Consider the following 14037-nt stretch of genomic DNA (forward strand, 5'->3'; position numbering starts at 1 on the left):
TATGATGGATTTTCCTGTACACTGAAAATATTTCGTTTAGGATTAAGACAGAAATATGTGTTTTTTGGATTTATCCATTGACAGGGTTTAACCCCAACCCTCTACTGATCAATTTTAAATTATTTGCCATTTTGAGGAGGAATCCGCATTGCTGCTTGCAGCTATATTTATTATTATTATTATTATTATTAGATTCCTCTGTAAGGAGGGAATCTATTGTAACTGACAGTTTTATTATTATTAGATTCCTCCGTAGGAGGGAATCTATTGTATTTGTCAGTATTATTAGATTCCTCCGTAGGAGGGAATCTATTGTATTTGTCAGTATTATTAGATTCCTCCGTAAGGAGGGAATCTATTGTATTTGTCAGTTTTATTATTATTATTATTATTATTAGATTCCTCCATAAGGAGGGAATCTATTGTATTTGACGGTTTTATTATTCTTATTATTATTATAATTCTTCTTCTCCTTGAGCCCCAATAGCTCAAAATGTCACTGGTCAAAAATGTTCTAAATTGGCACATTGATACTCCATGCCAACGGGTACCCACAAACCAAGAATGGTCAACATTCGCCCATAGGTGGCGCTTACAGGCCACGCCCAAAAAAATATTTTCAAAGTGATACCATTTCACGCCATTTGTCCAAATCTTCTGAAACTTGGTAAACATGCCTCATTTCTCATGGGGAACAAAAAAGCCTCAAGGACCCATACTTCTGCAATTATCGATTTTCCTGTACAGTGAAAAATTTGGAAAACCTAAAAAACTCTTCTTCTCCTGAATCTTAGCTCCAATTGACATGGAATTTGGCACACGTGTGTAGAATGTATGTCTTTCCAAACACGTCAATTGTGTGTTTTAATGCTTTCCAGTTTGAACAGTCAAGCGATTTTACACTATTCAACTCAACAAAGGCAAAACAACTCAGAAATGTTTGCGTGCAGTTTGTGTGACACAGTGAGCGAGCTGAGTCGCGTCTAACGCTCGCACGCCGATGAGAGTTCTCTTTCGCCTCGTGTTTGAACGGACAATTTCATACACCAAAATACATGATATATTGGGGTGTCTGCTATGTCTCAAGTGAACAAACAGTTGATAAAGAAATCGGGTATCAATATATTGAATTATGAATTATTGAAGGGGTCTAGTGATGCCGCTGTGATGTCCTGTTAGATTTTTCTCTATCGAGACAGCGTTAATCTAACGTATCAAAACTTCCGACAATGATGTTGTTTAATTGTCTCTGACAACACGCAATCCGCGAGGCGAGATCATTTTTGCTCGCATCTTCACAAAGGTTTGTCGGTTGTATACAATGTTTGCCTGTTTGAACTTAAGCGATTTTACACTAATCAACACAACAAATGTGAAAACAACTAAAATACATGTTTGCGAAGCAGATTGTGTGACACTAGCGAGCGCGTCGCTGCCTAAAACGCTCGCACTCCGATGAGATTTCGCTTTCGCTGCTGCTTGCGTCTGAACGGACAATTTCATATGAATATCGTATCATGCGATAAAAGCCTCTTAAAGAGACAGTAACAATTTAGACTTCGCCCAGTGCATTGACATCCGAAGTAATTGAAAAGTACAAATGGTATTATTTTAAGTTTTTTTTTATTTCTCTCTTACGTGGTAGAATGCCACTTTTTTGAATGGCATGTAAAAACAATCACTCAATCTCCATTTTTTTCCACTGGATCTGTTGCTATTTTAATGATTTAAAAATCAAAGCACTGACCATTTAAAGTGTGAGCCTTTACATTTTGAAATAGTTATAAACAGTCACAGCTATGCAGTGTTATTATGTGCCTAGATAGTCTTTCAAATAAAATTAGTTTACCCCAAATAGATATTTCTCTCATCATTTACTCGCCCTCTTTCTATCCCAGATGTGTATTTCTTTCTTTCTCAGGCCTGTTGGGGCTTTCAATGCACTTGAATGGTGATCAGAACTCACATCAACAAAAATCACATAAATGCAACATAAAAAGTAACCCATAACACTCCAGTGGTTTAATCCATACTTTCAGAAGGGATATTATGGGTGTGGGTGTGAAAAAGATCAATATATGTAGTATATAGATTATTTTTATTTTTTTTTTACTATAAATTGTCCACCCTGCTCAGGATGGGTGATATGCTTATGTAAATCACAAAAAAAAAAAACAGGAAAAAGAACTCTTAAGAGAGAAGAGCGCTTGTGAAAGTGAAAGTAGAGATTTATAGTAAAAAATGACTTAATTATTGATCTGTTTCTAACAACTTCTCATTTACTTGCATTGAAAGGACCAAAAGAGCTGATGTATTCTTCTAAACATCTTCATTCAATTTCTGAAGAAGAAAGTCATACACATCTGGAACTGAATGAGGGTTAGGAAATGATCAAATATCCCTTTAACATTCACTTATTTTTACAATGCATAAAATGAATGCTAATTTCGTACATTGATACTACTGGCCAGCAGAAACCCACAAACCAAGAATGGCCAACATTCACCCTTAGGGGGCGCTACAGGCCACGCTGAAATTCCCATTTTATGGTCAAAAAAGTTCTAATTTGGTACATTGATGCCACAGGCCAACAGGAACCAACAAACCAAGAATGACCCACATTTGCCCATAGGTGGCGCTACAGGCCACATCCCAAAAAAATATTTTCAAAGTGATACCTTTTCCACGCCATTTAACCAATTCTTCTGAAACTTGGTGTACATGCCTCATTTCTCATTGGGAACAAAAAGCCTCAAGGATGCATAAGGTCCGGTATGATGGATTTTCCTGTACACTGAAAATGTTTAGTTTAGGATTCAGACAGAAATACGTGTTTTTTGGATTCATCCATTGAGAGGGTTCAACCCCAACCCTCTACTGATCAATTTTAAATGATTTGCCATTTTGAGGAGGAATCCGCATTGCTGCTTGCAGCTATATTTATACTTATTATTGTATTTTCTTTTTTGTTGTTTTAGTGTTTTTATGTGGGTGTCTATATTCTATTGATCACAGGGGTGTTCATGGGGGGGTCAGGGTGGGGGTTTTATGTTAAAAGTGATTGATTCACTATACATGTTTTTTCTTTGTGTTAATTTATGAATCAATAAAAATGTTAATAACAAGAAATAAGAATACTGAGTGAGTAATGACTGAGGTCAGTCATTAAACTTGATTCCTCAATGAAATGCAGATAAAGCTGCACATTCACATGTGTACAGGGAACAATAATCACACTAATGGTGACTTTACATGAACTAATTACAGTAAAATAACATCAATATAATACTAAAATAAAAGAGCTAAAATCTTTATGAATTCTTAATAACAACTAAACAATATGCCCAATAAGTTCAATTTGGCCAAACAAATATGATTCAATTATTCAAGTGCAAGTGCTTATGGGTATTCCCCACAATCTCAGTTATGTACATGATCGTTTGAGTTAGTAGTACTTAAAATCTTACATTTTATAGATTTTTAAGCCAAAGAAGTTCAAGGAACTCACAATTATTCATTAACTTTATGTATCACTGCAAGTTCACCTTATAAATGATATGTTGTGTTGTACAAATGAATACAAAAAAAAAAACACAAAATATTTGACAAATATGTATGTTTCGAAGTAGATGGTTGTTGAGCCAACAAATTGTTTATTTCAGTGTGGCTATTTATCTTACAAGCCCTGGAGCGCCAAATCCATGGTGCAATAGAGATTTTAAAAGACTCTGTGTCTGGCCATGTTTGTCCATTTTCTTTAACAGCTCTGCTTGGTAGACCTGCAAGACTGGCATGGTGTGCTGGGCCAAACCAGCCTGGCATGCTGCAGAATAAGCCTTACTGACTAATAAGGACATGAGTCTACATGGTTTGGATGGATTCACCGGTAAGATTTACACGCCAGTCTGAAAGAAGAGGGACACAAGTAGGTCGTGACAGCTTCTTCTGGGGGAGGATCAGAGTAGCCTCTCTGCGCTGCATGGTCAAGGAATGCAAACATGCGCTCTAGTAGGGAGAGTGCAATATATTAACCAGCTGTTTGTGCAGCTTAGGAAAGAATATTACCAGGTGATGGGACTTTGAGTCATGCTGACTCGGTAAAACAGTTCATCGAGAATGCTGTGGCATATCAGGCATGGGTCATTTTAGCATAAGTTTCTCAACCACCTGCTTTTGAACCTTCATCAATGAAATACCAGTGGTCATCTTAGCAGAGTGTTACCAGGTTTCACTATCTGAAGCCTCCAGCAATATAGCATCCCCCTTGTCGTCGTAACCGTTAAACATGTCTGCACCATGCACGCCTATGGTGGGGTGCAGATAGTCATGGACGAACTGAAATGCTCGCTCCAGGCCGGTTATCGACTGCATTCCATTCTATCGAGTGATTTCGATCTCACCACGGCGTTCTGTGTAAAAGGCCGCTCTCATTTCTGGGTCAGAAAATGCCGTCACATCCGCGTGCGATTTTGAATTGTCGCCGTTATGTGATCTTACCATGGTTCCTCATATGTTCTGCGAGTGCTGTTGTTGAACTTGCGCTAGCCAGGAACCTCTGACACATCCGCACATGATTTATAATTTTCTAATGCAAGCTCATGCATGAGGCAGCACAGTACTTGAATAGAAGTGTTCCTTCTCATGAATAATGTGAAGAAATGCTCAGAATGGAATGAGGGATTTGTGTACTCTATTCATATATGTTACATATATACTGTACCTCATACTTTATTGTTACTTCAACTTAAGGTTTAAATCTGGAAGAACAAAATGGCTCAACATTTTTTTTTAACATAACCAATTTACCCTTACTGACAAACATGATGAAAAATATAATTGTTTTCAATTATGTGCAACCTATACATATCTGTTAACATCTAAAAACAAATGTGTTTGGGGCGTGCAAAATTCAAATCCAGCTTGAAATCAGACAAGAAAATTTGACAAATGACATTTTTCAGATGACAGCCACGAGGCATGTCAATCTTTACAAATGAACTGTAAAACAATGTTGACAGAAGTGGAATGAAAAGAGGCATTAAAGTGTTTCATTTTTGTGACAAGAAATGCAAACATGCCAAACTCATTCCATTGTTCTCGGTGTAGATGTTTAAACAAACCACAGAGAAAGTGTACACTTTTCACAGTAAATCAACATCTTTACAGTCTCTGCATATTAACCAGGGAAAGTATTTTAACGGCCAAAACATTACACACTTTATACGGTTGAACTCACCAATTTCTTTAGGGGACGCGAGCAGTCCGAAAAACACCACTACACCCCCTGCAAACTGCACCACTGATGTCACCAGAAACGCATACTGAAACAAACAAATACACACACAAAGTATTATAAAAGCAGCCCATATGACTTGTCTTCTGATACCATACAACAGCGTTGTGTGAGAAAAAGACCAACATTAAAAATGTTCCCCTTTCCCATAGCTCTCAAAACTCATTTGTACAATTTGAATATGCGCATATAAAATTGCCCCTTTGTCTGACAACACATGAGAATAAAGAGTTAATGCACCGTATTTGAACACGCATAAACGTGAATGAGATCTGAGCTTTGTGGCAGGAGGAGGAGATTATCTGTGAACTTTAATTTGGGTCTGATCAAGGGCTACGGCTATAAACATTTTATCGATTTGATTTTTCAGCCTATTCAAAATATTTTAAATGTCTCTCGAAAATGACTTATTTGCTCTGAAATGGTTTAAGAGTGATTTTTTTCTAGTTCAGAGTCCGGTCTCAAGTCCAAACTGTCACTCGATAGGGTTGGGAATTGCAACAATATTTAGTTGCTGATTCAATAAGTATTGCAATTGTATTATTATTGTTACAATATATTGTGCTAAGCCCTTTTTTCTTATAAAGTCATTGGTATTGAAGAACAGTTGTGTCTGACATGACATTTGATTCACTCTGTCATACAGAATTTGCTGGTAATAGTTAAGGATTCTGGTACAAGGTAAGGTAACCTACTAATTTTCATAATCGCCTACATAGTGGGTTGTCTGAGCTATTAGTCGACTAGTGCATCCTGGTCTGTGTTAAATAGCCCACGTACAGTAGGTCAATAAATAGGCTGCATCGTGTACCTGAATAGGGATATATAGATGCTAATCCCAGCCCTTTAACAGGGTAATTGACAGATATTCAACAAATAGTCTAAATATGTAAAACATGTTATTGCACAAAACTATCAAAATAAAAATAATGTAAGAAACAAGAAAGGCTCAAACACAGAGCAGCAAAAAACTGCTTGGGTGCATTCTGGATGCAGAATGACACGCTTCAATATAACCGAAGCATTTGAGTCACAGGGCAATCCTTGCTCCACATTTAAAAGTGCAGAACTATCCAGAAATATTGCAGGCAATTAATTGTAGTTCATGGCATACAACAGTTTGACAAGCCTTTTATTACAGAAATTATTTATTGTCAGAATCCGCAGAATGGCTCCCAATAAATACTCTCCAAAAATAGACCTGTGTATTATGTATAATATCAGGTACATGACCCAAAGCAGGGAATGTGACGTCCGAGAGAACGGGCAGCATTTTGATGGCTGCAGCAGTGGTGCGTTAAAGGACAAGCTTAAAGAATTCCACTTTCCCAAGAAAACTTGTGAAAAACCTGTTTGTGTGGAACCCACACAATTAGAAAGTGGCACAATTATAGCTTCCAATATCTGCCTATCATTGTATTAGCATATCAAATTAAACATGCAATTTTGAAGTTATATTAAAATAATAATTAAAAATGTGGGAACATTTGGGAGCAACCTAGTCCTTGGCATTTGTGACTAATATATTTAAAGAAAATAGAATGAAAATTTGAAAATAACTGAATGCATCCTTGTCTGTATGTAGCTGTAGCACCCCCTGATGAACTGTGTTGAGCACACACATACAGACATACTCAACAGTCGACTGATACACTTAAATGCATAAAATAGAGAGAATAATTTACCACTGATTACCAAGCTGGCTGGCACAACTCCCAATTCTACAGACACGTGGAAAGAAAAGAAAAGAGGCCTGTAGCCTCGTGCCGTGCTGATATACAGCTCAACAGTTTTTAAGAGTTTGCTTCTATATACAGTATATACATTAGTAAAAGTACAGTATATGTAGGTAAGTAATGCTTTTTATTACTATGTATTGATGTATATTGTTGCATAGAGATGAAAAGATTAACAATTTGTCCATGTGTTCATTTAGTACAACTGTGGAAAACATGCATTCATTAACTAGATTTTAGCTTCATGCATTAAACACTTTGAATCTACTTGTATTGTACTATAATACTGTTCTCTCACCTCATAGCCGTACTTGAGGACACTGGATGCAAGAAATGCACCCAGAATATTCCCCACTGATGCACATGCACTCCACAGTCCAAACACCAATCCTCGGCTGAAGCACAAATGACATGTGTGAGAATTAGTAAAGACCAGATCAATGCATTAGCACAAATGTTGCGATAAAGAATCATATCATTACATTTCTATACATTTTATGAAAGCATAGCTAGCTACTGTATATTCATACACAGAATTTTGCAATTGTGCTACGGATTATGACTAATGACAGAAAATAATAACATACTTTGGTAATTTGCTAAGTTTCACATTTCATGACGTGCAGCTATGATGCACTGGCAACAGGCAGCAGAACATTTAAAGGAATAGTTCACCCAAACATCATGCCATCCCAGATGTGTATGGCTTCCTTTCATCTGCTGAACTCAAATGAAGATTTTTAGAAGAATATTTCAGACCTGTAAGTTCATAAAATGCAAGTGAATGGGTGCCAAAATCCACATCAGGGCAACAAAGTACTCCAGATGACTCCAGTGGTTAAATAGATGTCTTTTGAAGTGATATAGATGTGGGTGAGAAACAAAACAATATTTCAAGTCATTTTTTACTATAAATTCTCCTCCCTGCTCAGTCAGTCTCCACTTCAGTCAAAGACTTTGTAGCAAGTCAGTCCACTGTTGGCATTTTTGAAACGCTCTTGGGAGGCTATTTTCAATCATGCCAATGCAGCTGCAATCTACTTGAATGTGGACACACACTGAAATCTCAAAAATAGTTGATCAAGATTACGATTAAAGAACATATTTCAAATCAGCAATAAAACATGATGATATCAGAATCATAAATTGTGTTTTTTTTTTTACCTCATATTACACTAAAACACGCAATTATCTCAGTTTGTATAGCTAATGCAGGTTAGTGAGTTGATTGACAAGCGATGTCTGAAACTAAATGGTGATGGGCTTTTTTAACTGTAAGGCTGGACTTCCTTTCTACATTCGTTGACCATAGGGCACTAGAGCTTCTTGGTTGGGCATTCCAACTTTTTCCTATTCATTTAAATAGAAGTGGCCCATTTCTGCTAAATGGTCTCGGCTTCAGTTTCACTCTACCATTCTTCTTCTTCTGTTTGTGGCGATTCATATTTTTCATGCATATCATCCCCTACTGTGCAGAATTAGGAGAATTTATGATAAAAATATAATAATATATTCCATATATCGATATTCCATATACCTTTATCGTGCTGCGCCGTGAGATGCAAAAAAAAAAATCTGTTCTTCAATAGTTAAAAGAAGCTCTTACATTCATACAGAGGGGATCATCACAGACGTTTTTTAATACAGTGACTAAAATATTTGCACCTTCTAAGTGAGAGAAATTTACGGAGATGTACTCCTCATGTACAAATAATCGTGTTACTGTAACTACTTTTCCCAAGAATTGTAATTTAAGTTGTTTAAAAATTGCATACTTTTTCTTGAGTACATTTTAATTGCTGTAACTGCACTTTTACTGCACTATTTTCCCACCGTCTGTGTTCGCTACCTCCCTGTCCTGATTTTATTTTATATATCCATCGACTTTTTATTTCCTGACATCTGTCACAGCATGCTGTTTGATTGACAGGCGGCTAATGTTTAGGCTAGGGGTGGCTGTGGCTCCGGTGGTAGAGCGGGTCAACTGCCAATCACAGGGTTGGCGGTTCAATTCCTGGCCCACACGACTCCACATGCCGAAGTGTCCTTGGGCAAGACTCTGAACCCCAAGTTGCTCCCAATGTCAGGTTAGCACCTTGCATGGCAGCTCTGCCGTCATTGGTGTATGAGTGTATCAATTTTTCCTACAAATGCTTCTCTCTTCCCAGTAGATGGCGATATGCATGAAGAATGTGAATCACCAAAAACACAAGAAGAAAGTGAAATTAAAGTGGAGACTGACTGAGCAGGGAGGAGAATTAATAGTAAAACAACATCTATCATATCAGTTCTGAAGACATGGATTGAGGCACATGGATGACACTACTTTTATGCTGATTTATGTGATTTGTGGAACTTCAATATTTTAGCACCGATTCACTTTCATTGTATGGACCAAAAGAGCGGAGATATTCTTCTAAAAATCTTTATTTCTTCTGCAGAACACAAATTTTCAGAATCACAAAGTCATACACATCTGGGATGCCAGGAGGGGAGTCTTTCTGATGAGAGACTTTTCATTTTTGGTTGAATTATTCTTTTTAAGCGTGATGTAGCCCCTGTACCAAACAACTTTTCCCATGCCTGCTCTACCTCCTCTATTGTGCAGGAGGTGACGTGCCAAGTGATCCTGTTTATTTAGTATTTTTTTGCATTCCTTGCATTGTTTGAACATGTTTTAAGCACAACAATAACGCTCTGTCGGCATTAAGGGAAATTTAGACCCTACACATAAACAGATTTTAATGTAATTGTTTCATACATTACGATATAAAATGGTGATCAGTGTATTGAAAATACATTTTTATTCTTTTCATTTCTGTTATCATGTCTCCCTTTTATTTTTTGGAATCAGATTCATGCCGTGTTTATCATAGATGAGTGATGTATTTTAAAAGTCGGCATACAGTGTTCATTATAATGGGGGGCACAGGTTTTGCAACTCAGTACACAATACTCACTACTCATGAGTACTTTTAAATTAGTTACTCTTTTACTCTTACTTGAGTAGTCTTTTAGGACAGCTACTTTTACTCTACTCACAATAACATTTTTGGGAAGTAACAGTACTTCTACTCGAGTATGATTTTACAGTACTCTTTGCACCCCTGCTCGCCTGCGCATGTGGATAAATCGTTAAATGTCCACAAAGGTTCAATTTGGCAATATATGTGCTGTCTAAAGACCTGTAAGAAAGTTTCCTGGGACTTGGCATGGATCAAAAGCAATTTTTGATGTTTTTCTTGAAATCATTCTACAGGCATTTTTCAACAACTTCGTTTCCTCCCGCTGATGGTCACAAATATGGACGCTGTGGGGAAAATTGATGTTACTTAAACTGGTCAATAAGACAGGATTTTGCTCTGAAATAGAGGGCATGGTTTAACGCATTCACCCCTTTGTGTCTACATACAGCTGTCAAAATCCATCTAGTGCTGAGGTTTAAGTGCTGTCCACTTGTTAATGGATTGTCCGAAACTGATGTTAAGAACTGGTGTAAATGGGGTCTCTGTAATTTACAGGCTTAAGTCATCTGGAAATAAAATGTTTCAAATACAGTTGCCAGTGGCACAAATTATTTTGTTTGTCTGGAGCCATGAGTGTGTGTGATCTTAGACAAGACGAGGCAAGATACCAACCCAGATTTCCCAAACCAGTTGCCCATAATGGCCACCACACTGGGCCAAACAGCAGACTGCAGAAGTCCATTCATCACCCACAAAGTGCAGTAAAAATACACATTATAAAACTGCAGCCACTCCGTCAAAGTGCCAAATACAAACTCCTAAACAAGTGTAAAAGTGGGATAAAGAGAGAGCGGATGGGGTAAATCAGTTATTTGGTATGAAATAACAGGTTTATATCAGAGCTTTCCAAGTTATAGCATGCAATTCATTAAATATTCAACACCGTTATTCTTAAACAATCCTCTTACATTTGTAGTTTGTTATTCTTAATTGATAAATTATTTATCAATTAAATCTGGATGAAATGTTTAACAAAAGTAATTAAAAGGATTTGTATAGTGAAGAGTTATGTTTTTAATTATTGCAGTTTTGCATTACAATACCTGTGCTTTTTGATGGATTTTTGAGGAATGAAGAATCTGTGTTTTTCTGTCAGATCAGTAAAGAGCACTATTGTACAAATCTACCTCTGTGCAATGTCTATATGAGCACATATTTTATTACAAGCATAGTCAACACAAATAAAAAAAGGCAGAAGCTATTTGCGCTAATTGCAAATGCAGTTGAAGTCAGAAGTTTACAAACACTTTAGCCAAATACATTTAAACTCAGTTTTTCACAATTCCTGACATTTAATCATGGAAAATATTCCCTGTCTTAGGTCAGTTAGGATCAATACTTTATTTTAAGAATGTGAAATGTCAGAATAATAGTAGAGAGAATTATTTATTACAGCTTTTATTTATTTCATCTCATTGTTGTCCTTTTACTAGCCATTTAGCCATTGTCCATTTGGAAGACCCATTTTTGACCGAACTTTAAAACTTCATGGCTGATGTCTTAAGATGTTGCTTCAATATATCCAGATAATTTTCCTTCCTCATGATTTTATCGTTTATTTTGTGAAGTGCACCTGTCCCTCCTGCAGCAGTGCACCCCCACAACATGATGCTGCCACCCCAATGCTACACGGTTGGGATGGTGTTCTTCAACTTTTTTCCTCTAAACATAATGATGGTCATTATGGCCAAACAGTAAAATTTTTGTTTCATTTGACCAGAGGACATTTTTCCATAAAGTAAGATCTTTGTCGCCATGTGCACTTGCAAACTGTTGTCTGGCTTATGCAAACTTATGGAGGTTTTGGAGCAGCGGCTTCTTCCTTGCTGAGCAGCCTTTCAGGTAATGTCAATATTGGACTCATTTTACTGTGGATATAGATAGTTGTCTACCTATTTTCCGCCAGCATCTGTTGTTCTGGGATTGATTTGCACTTTTTACACCAAACTACATTTATTTTTAGAGGACAGAATGCTTCTCCTTCCTGAGCGGTATGATGGCTGCGTGATTCCATGGTATTTATACTTGCATACTGTTGTTTGTACAGATGAACGTGGTACCTTCAGGCTTTTCTAAATTGCTTCCAAGGATGAACCAGACTTGTGTAGGTCCACAATGTTTTTTTCTGAGGTCTTGGCTCCCCATGATGTCAAGCAAAGAGGCACCGAGTTTGAAGGTAGGCCTTGAAGTTCATCCACAGGTACACCTCCAATTCAATGTACCTCCTATCAGAAGCTTATTGGCTAAAGGCTTCACATAATTTTCTGGCATTTTCCAAGCTGCTTAAAGTCACAGTTAGTTTATGTAAACTTCTGACCCACTGGAATTGTGATATAGTCAATTAAAAGTGAAACAATCTGTAAACAATTGTTGGAAAAATTACTTGTGTAAAGTAGATATCCTAAATGACTTGCCAAAACTATAGTTAGCTAATATTAAATCTGTGGAGTGGTTAAAAAAAATAGTTTTAGGGGCCTAGGTAGCTCAGCGAGTATTGACGCTGACTACCACCGCTGGAGTTGCGAGTTTGAATCCAGGGCGTACTGAGTGACTTCAGCCAGGTCTCCTAAGCAACCAAATTGGCCGGGTAGCTAGAAAGGGTAGAGTCACATGGGGTCAACTAAAACTTGTCCTCCCACCACTCGGAGTGAGGTGCGTAACCATGCCACCACGAGGACCTATTAAGTAGTGGGAATTGAGCATTCAAAATTGGGGCAAAAAATAGTTAATGACTTCAACCTAAGTGTACGTAAACTTTAGCTTCTATCACTACAGTTGAAGTCTGATGTACACCAAGTGTAAAAAGCAACAAAAAAAAGCATCAAAAAGACCAAAAACAGAATACCAACTGTGACAGCTGATCCACATAATCCAAAGGAGAGCACATAGCGGAGGTTGAACCGGTCACCGATCACCCCACTGATATAGAGACCCTGAAACCAAAAACAAACACTACTATTACAGCTACAAACAAATATTTAGCAATATTTCACAAAAAAAAAATATATATATATACACTCACCTAAAGGATTATTAGGAACACCTGTTCAATTTCTCATTAATGCAATTATCTAAACAACCAATCACATGGCAGTTGCTTCAATGCATTTAGGGGTGTGGTCCTGGTCAAGACAATCTCCTGAACTCCAAACTGAATGTCAGAATGGGAAAGGTAATTTAAGCAATTTTGAGCGTGGCATGGTTGTTGGTGCCAGACGGGCCGGTCTGAGTATTTCAAAATCTGCTCAGTTACTGGGATTTTCACGCACAACCATTTCTAGGGTTTACAAAGAATGGTGTGAAAAGGAAAAACATCTAGTATGCGGCAGTCCTGTGGGCCGAAAATGCCTTGTTGATGCTAGAGGTCAGAGGAGAATGGGCCGACTGATTCAAGCTGATAGAAGAGCAACTTTGACTGAAATAACCACTCGTTACAACCGAGGTATGCAGCAAAGCATTTGTGAAGCCACAACACGCACAACCTTGAGGCGGATGGGCTACAACAGCAGAAGACCCCACCGGGTACCACTCATCTCCACTACAAATAGGAAAAAGAGGCTACAATTTGCAAGAGTTCACCAAAATTGGACAGTTGAAGACTGGAAAAATGTTGCCTGGTCTGATGAGTCTCGATTTCTGTTGAGACATTCAGATGGTATAGTCAGAATTTGGTGTAAACAGAATGAGAACATGGATCCATCATGCCTTGTTACCACTGTGCAGGCTGGTGGTGGTGGTGGTGGTGTAATGGTGTGGGGGATGTTTTCTTGGCACACTTTAGGCCCCTTAGTGCCAATTGGGCATCGTTTAAATTCCACGGCCTACCTGAGCATAGTTTCTGACCATGTCCATCCCTTTATGGCCACCATGTACCCATCCTCTGATGGCTACTTCCAGCAGGATAATGCACCATGTAACAAAGCTTGAATCATTTCAAATTGGTTTCTTGAACATGACAATGAGTTCACTGTACTAAAATGGC

General features: G+C 37.7%; 1 protein-coding gene across 2 annotated transcripts in view; it reads right to left on the reverse strand.

Annotated features, from left to right (window-relative positions):
* Positions 1-14037, reverse strand: part of slc37a3 (solute carrier family 37 member 3) — a 163061-nt gene that overhangs the window by 74911 nt on the left and 74113 nt on the right. For both annotated transcript variants that reach the window (XM_052121023.1, XM_052121022.1), the window contains exons 5-8: positions 12905-12988; positions 10668-10813; positions 7328-7424; positions 5237-5321 (exon numbers count right to left, since the gene is read on the reverse strand). In XM_052121023.1, coding sequence (XP_051976983.1) covers positions 5237-5321; positions 7328-7424; positions 10668-10813; positions 12905-12988 — 412 coding nt within the window. The remainder of the gene's footprint in view (positions 1-5236; positions 5322-7327; positions 7425-10667; positions 10814-12904; positions 12989-14037) is intronic.

The sequence above is a fragment of the Xyrauchen texanus genome, chromosome 47 (assembly GCF_025860055.1).
Source record: "Xyrauchen texanus isolate HMW12.3.18 chromosome 47, RBS_HiC_50CHRs, whole genome shotgun sequence".
NCBI classification, from domain to species: domain Eukaryota; kingdom Metazoa; phylum Chordata; class Actinopteri; order Cypriniformes; family Catostomidae; genus Xyrauchen; species Xyrauchen texanus.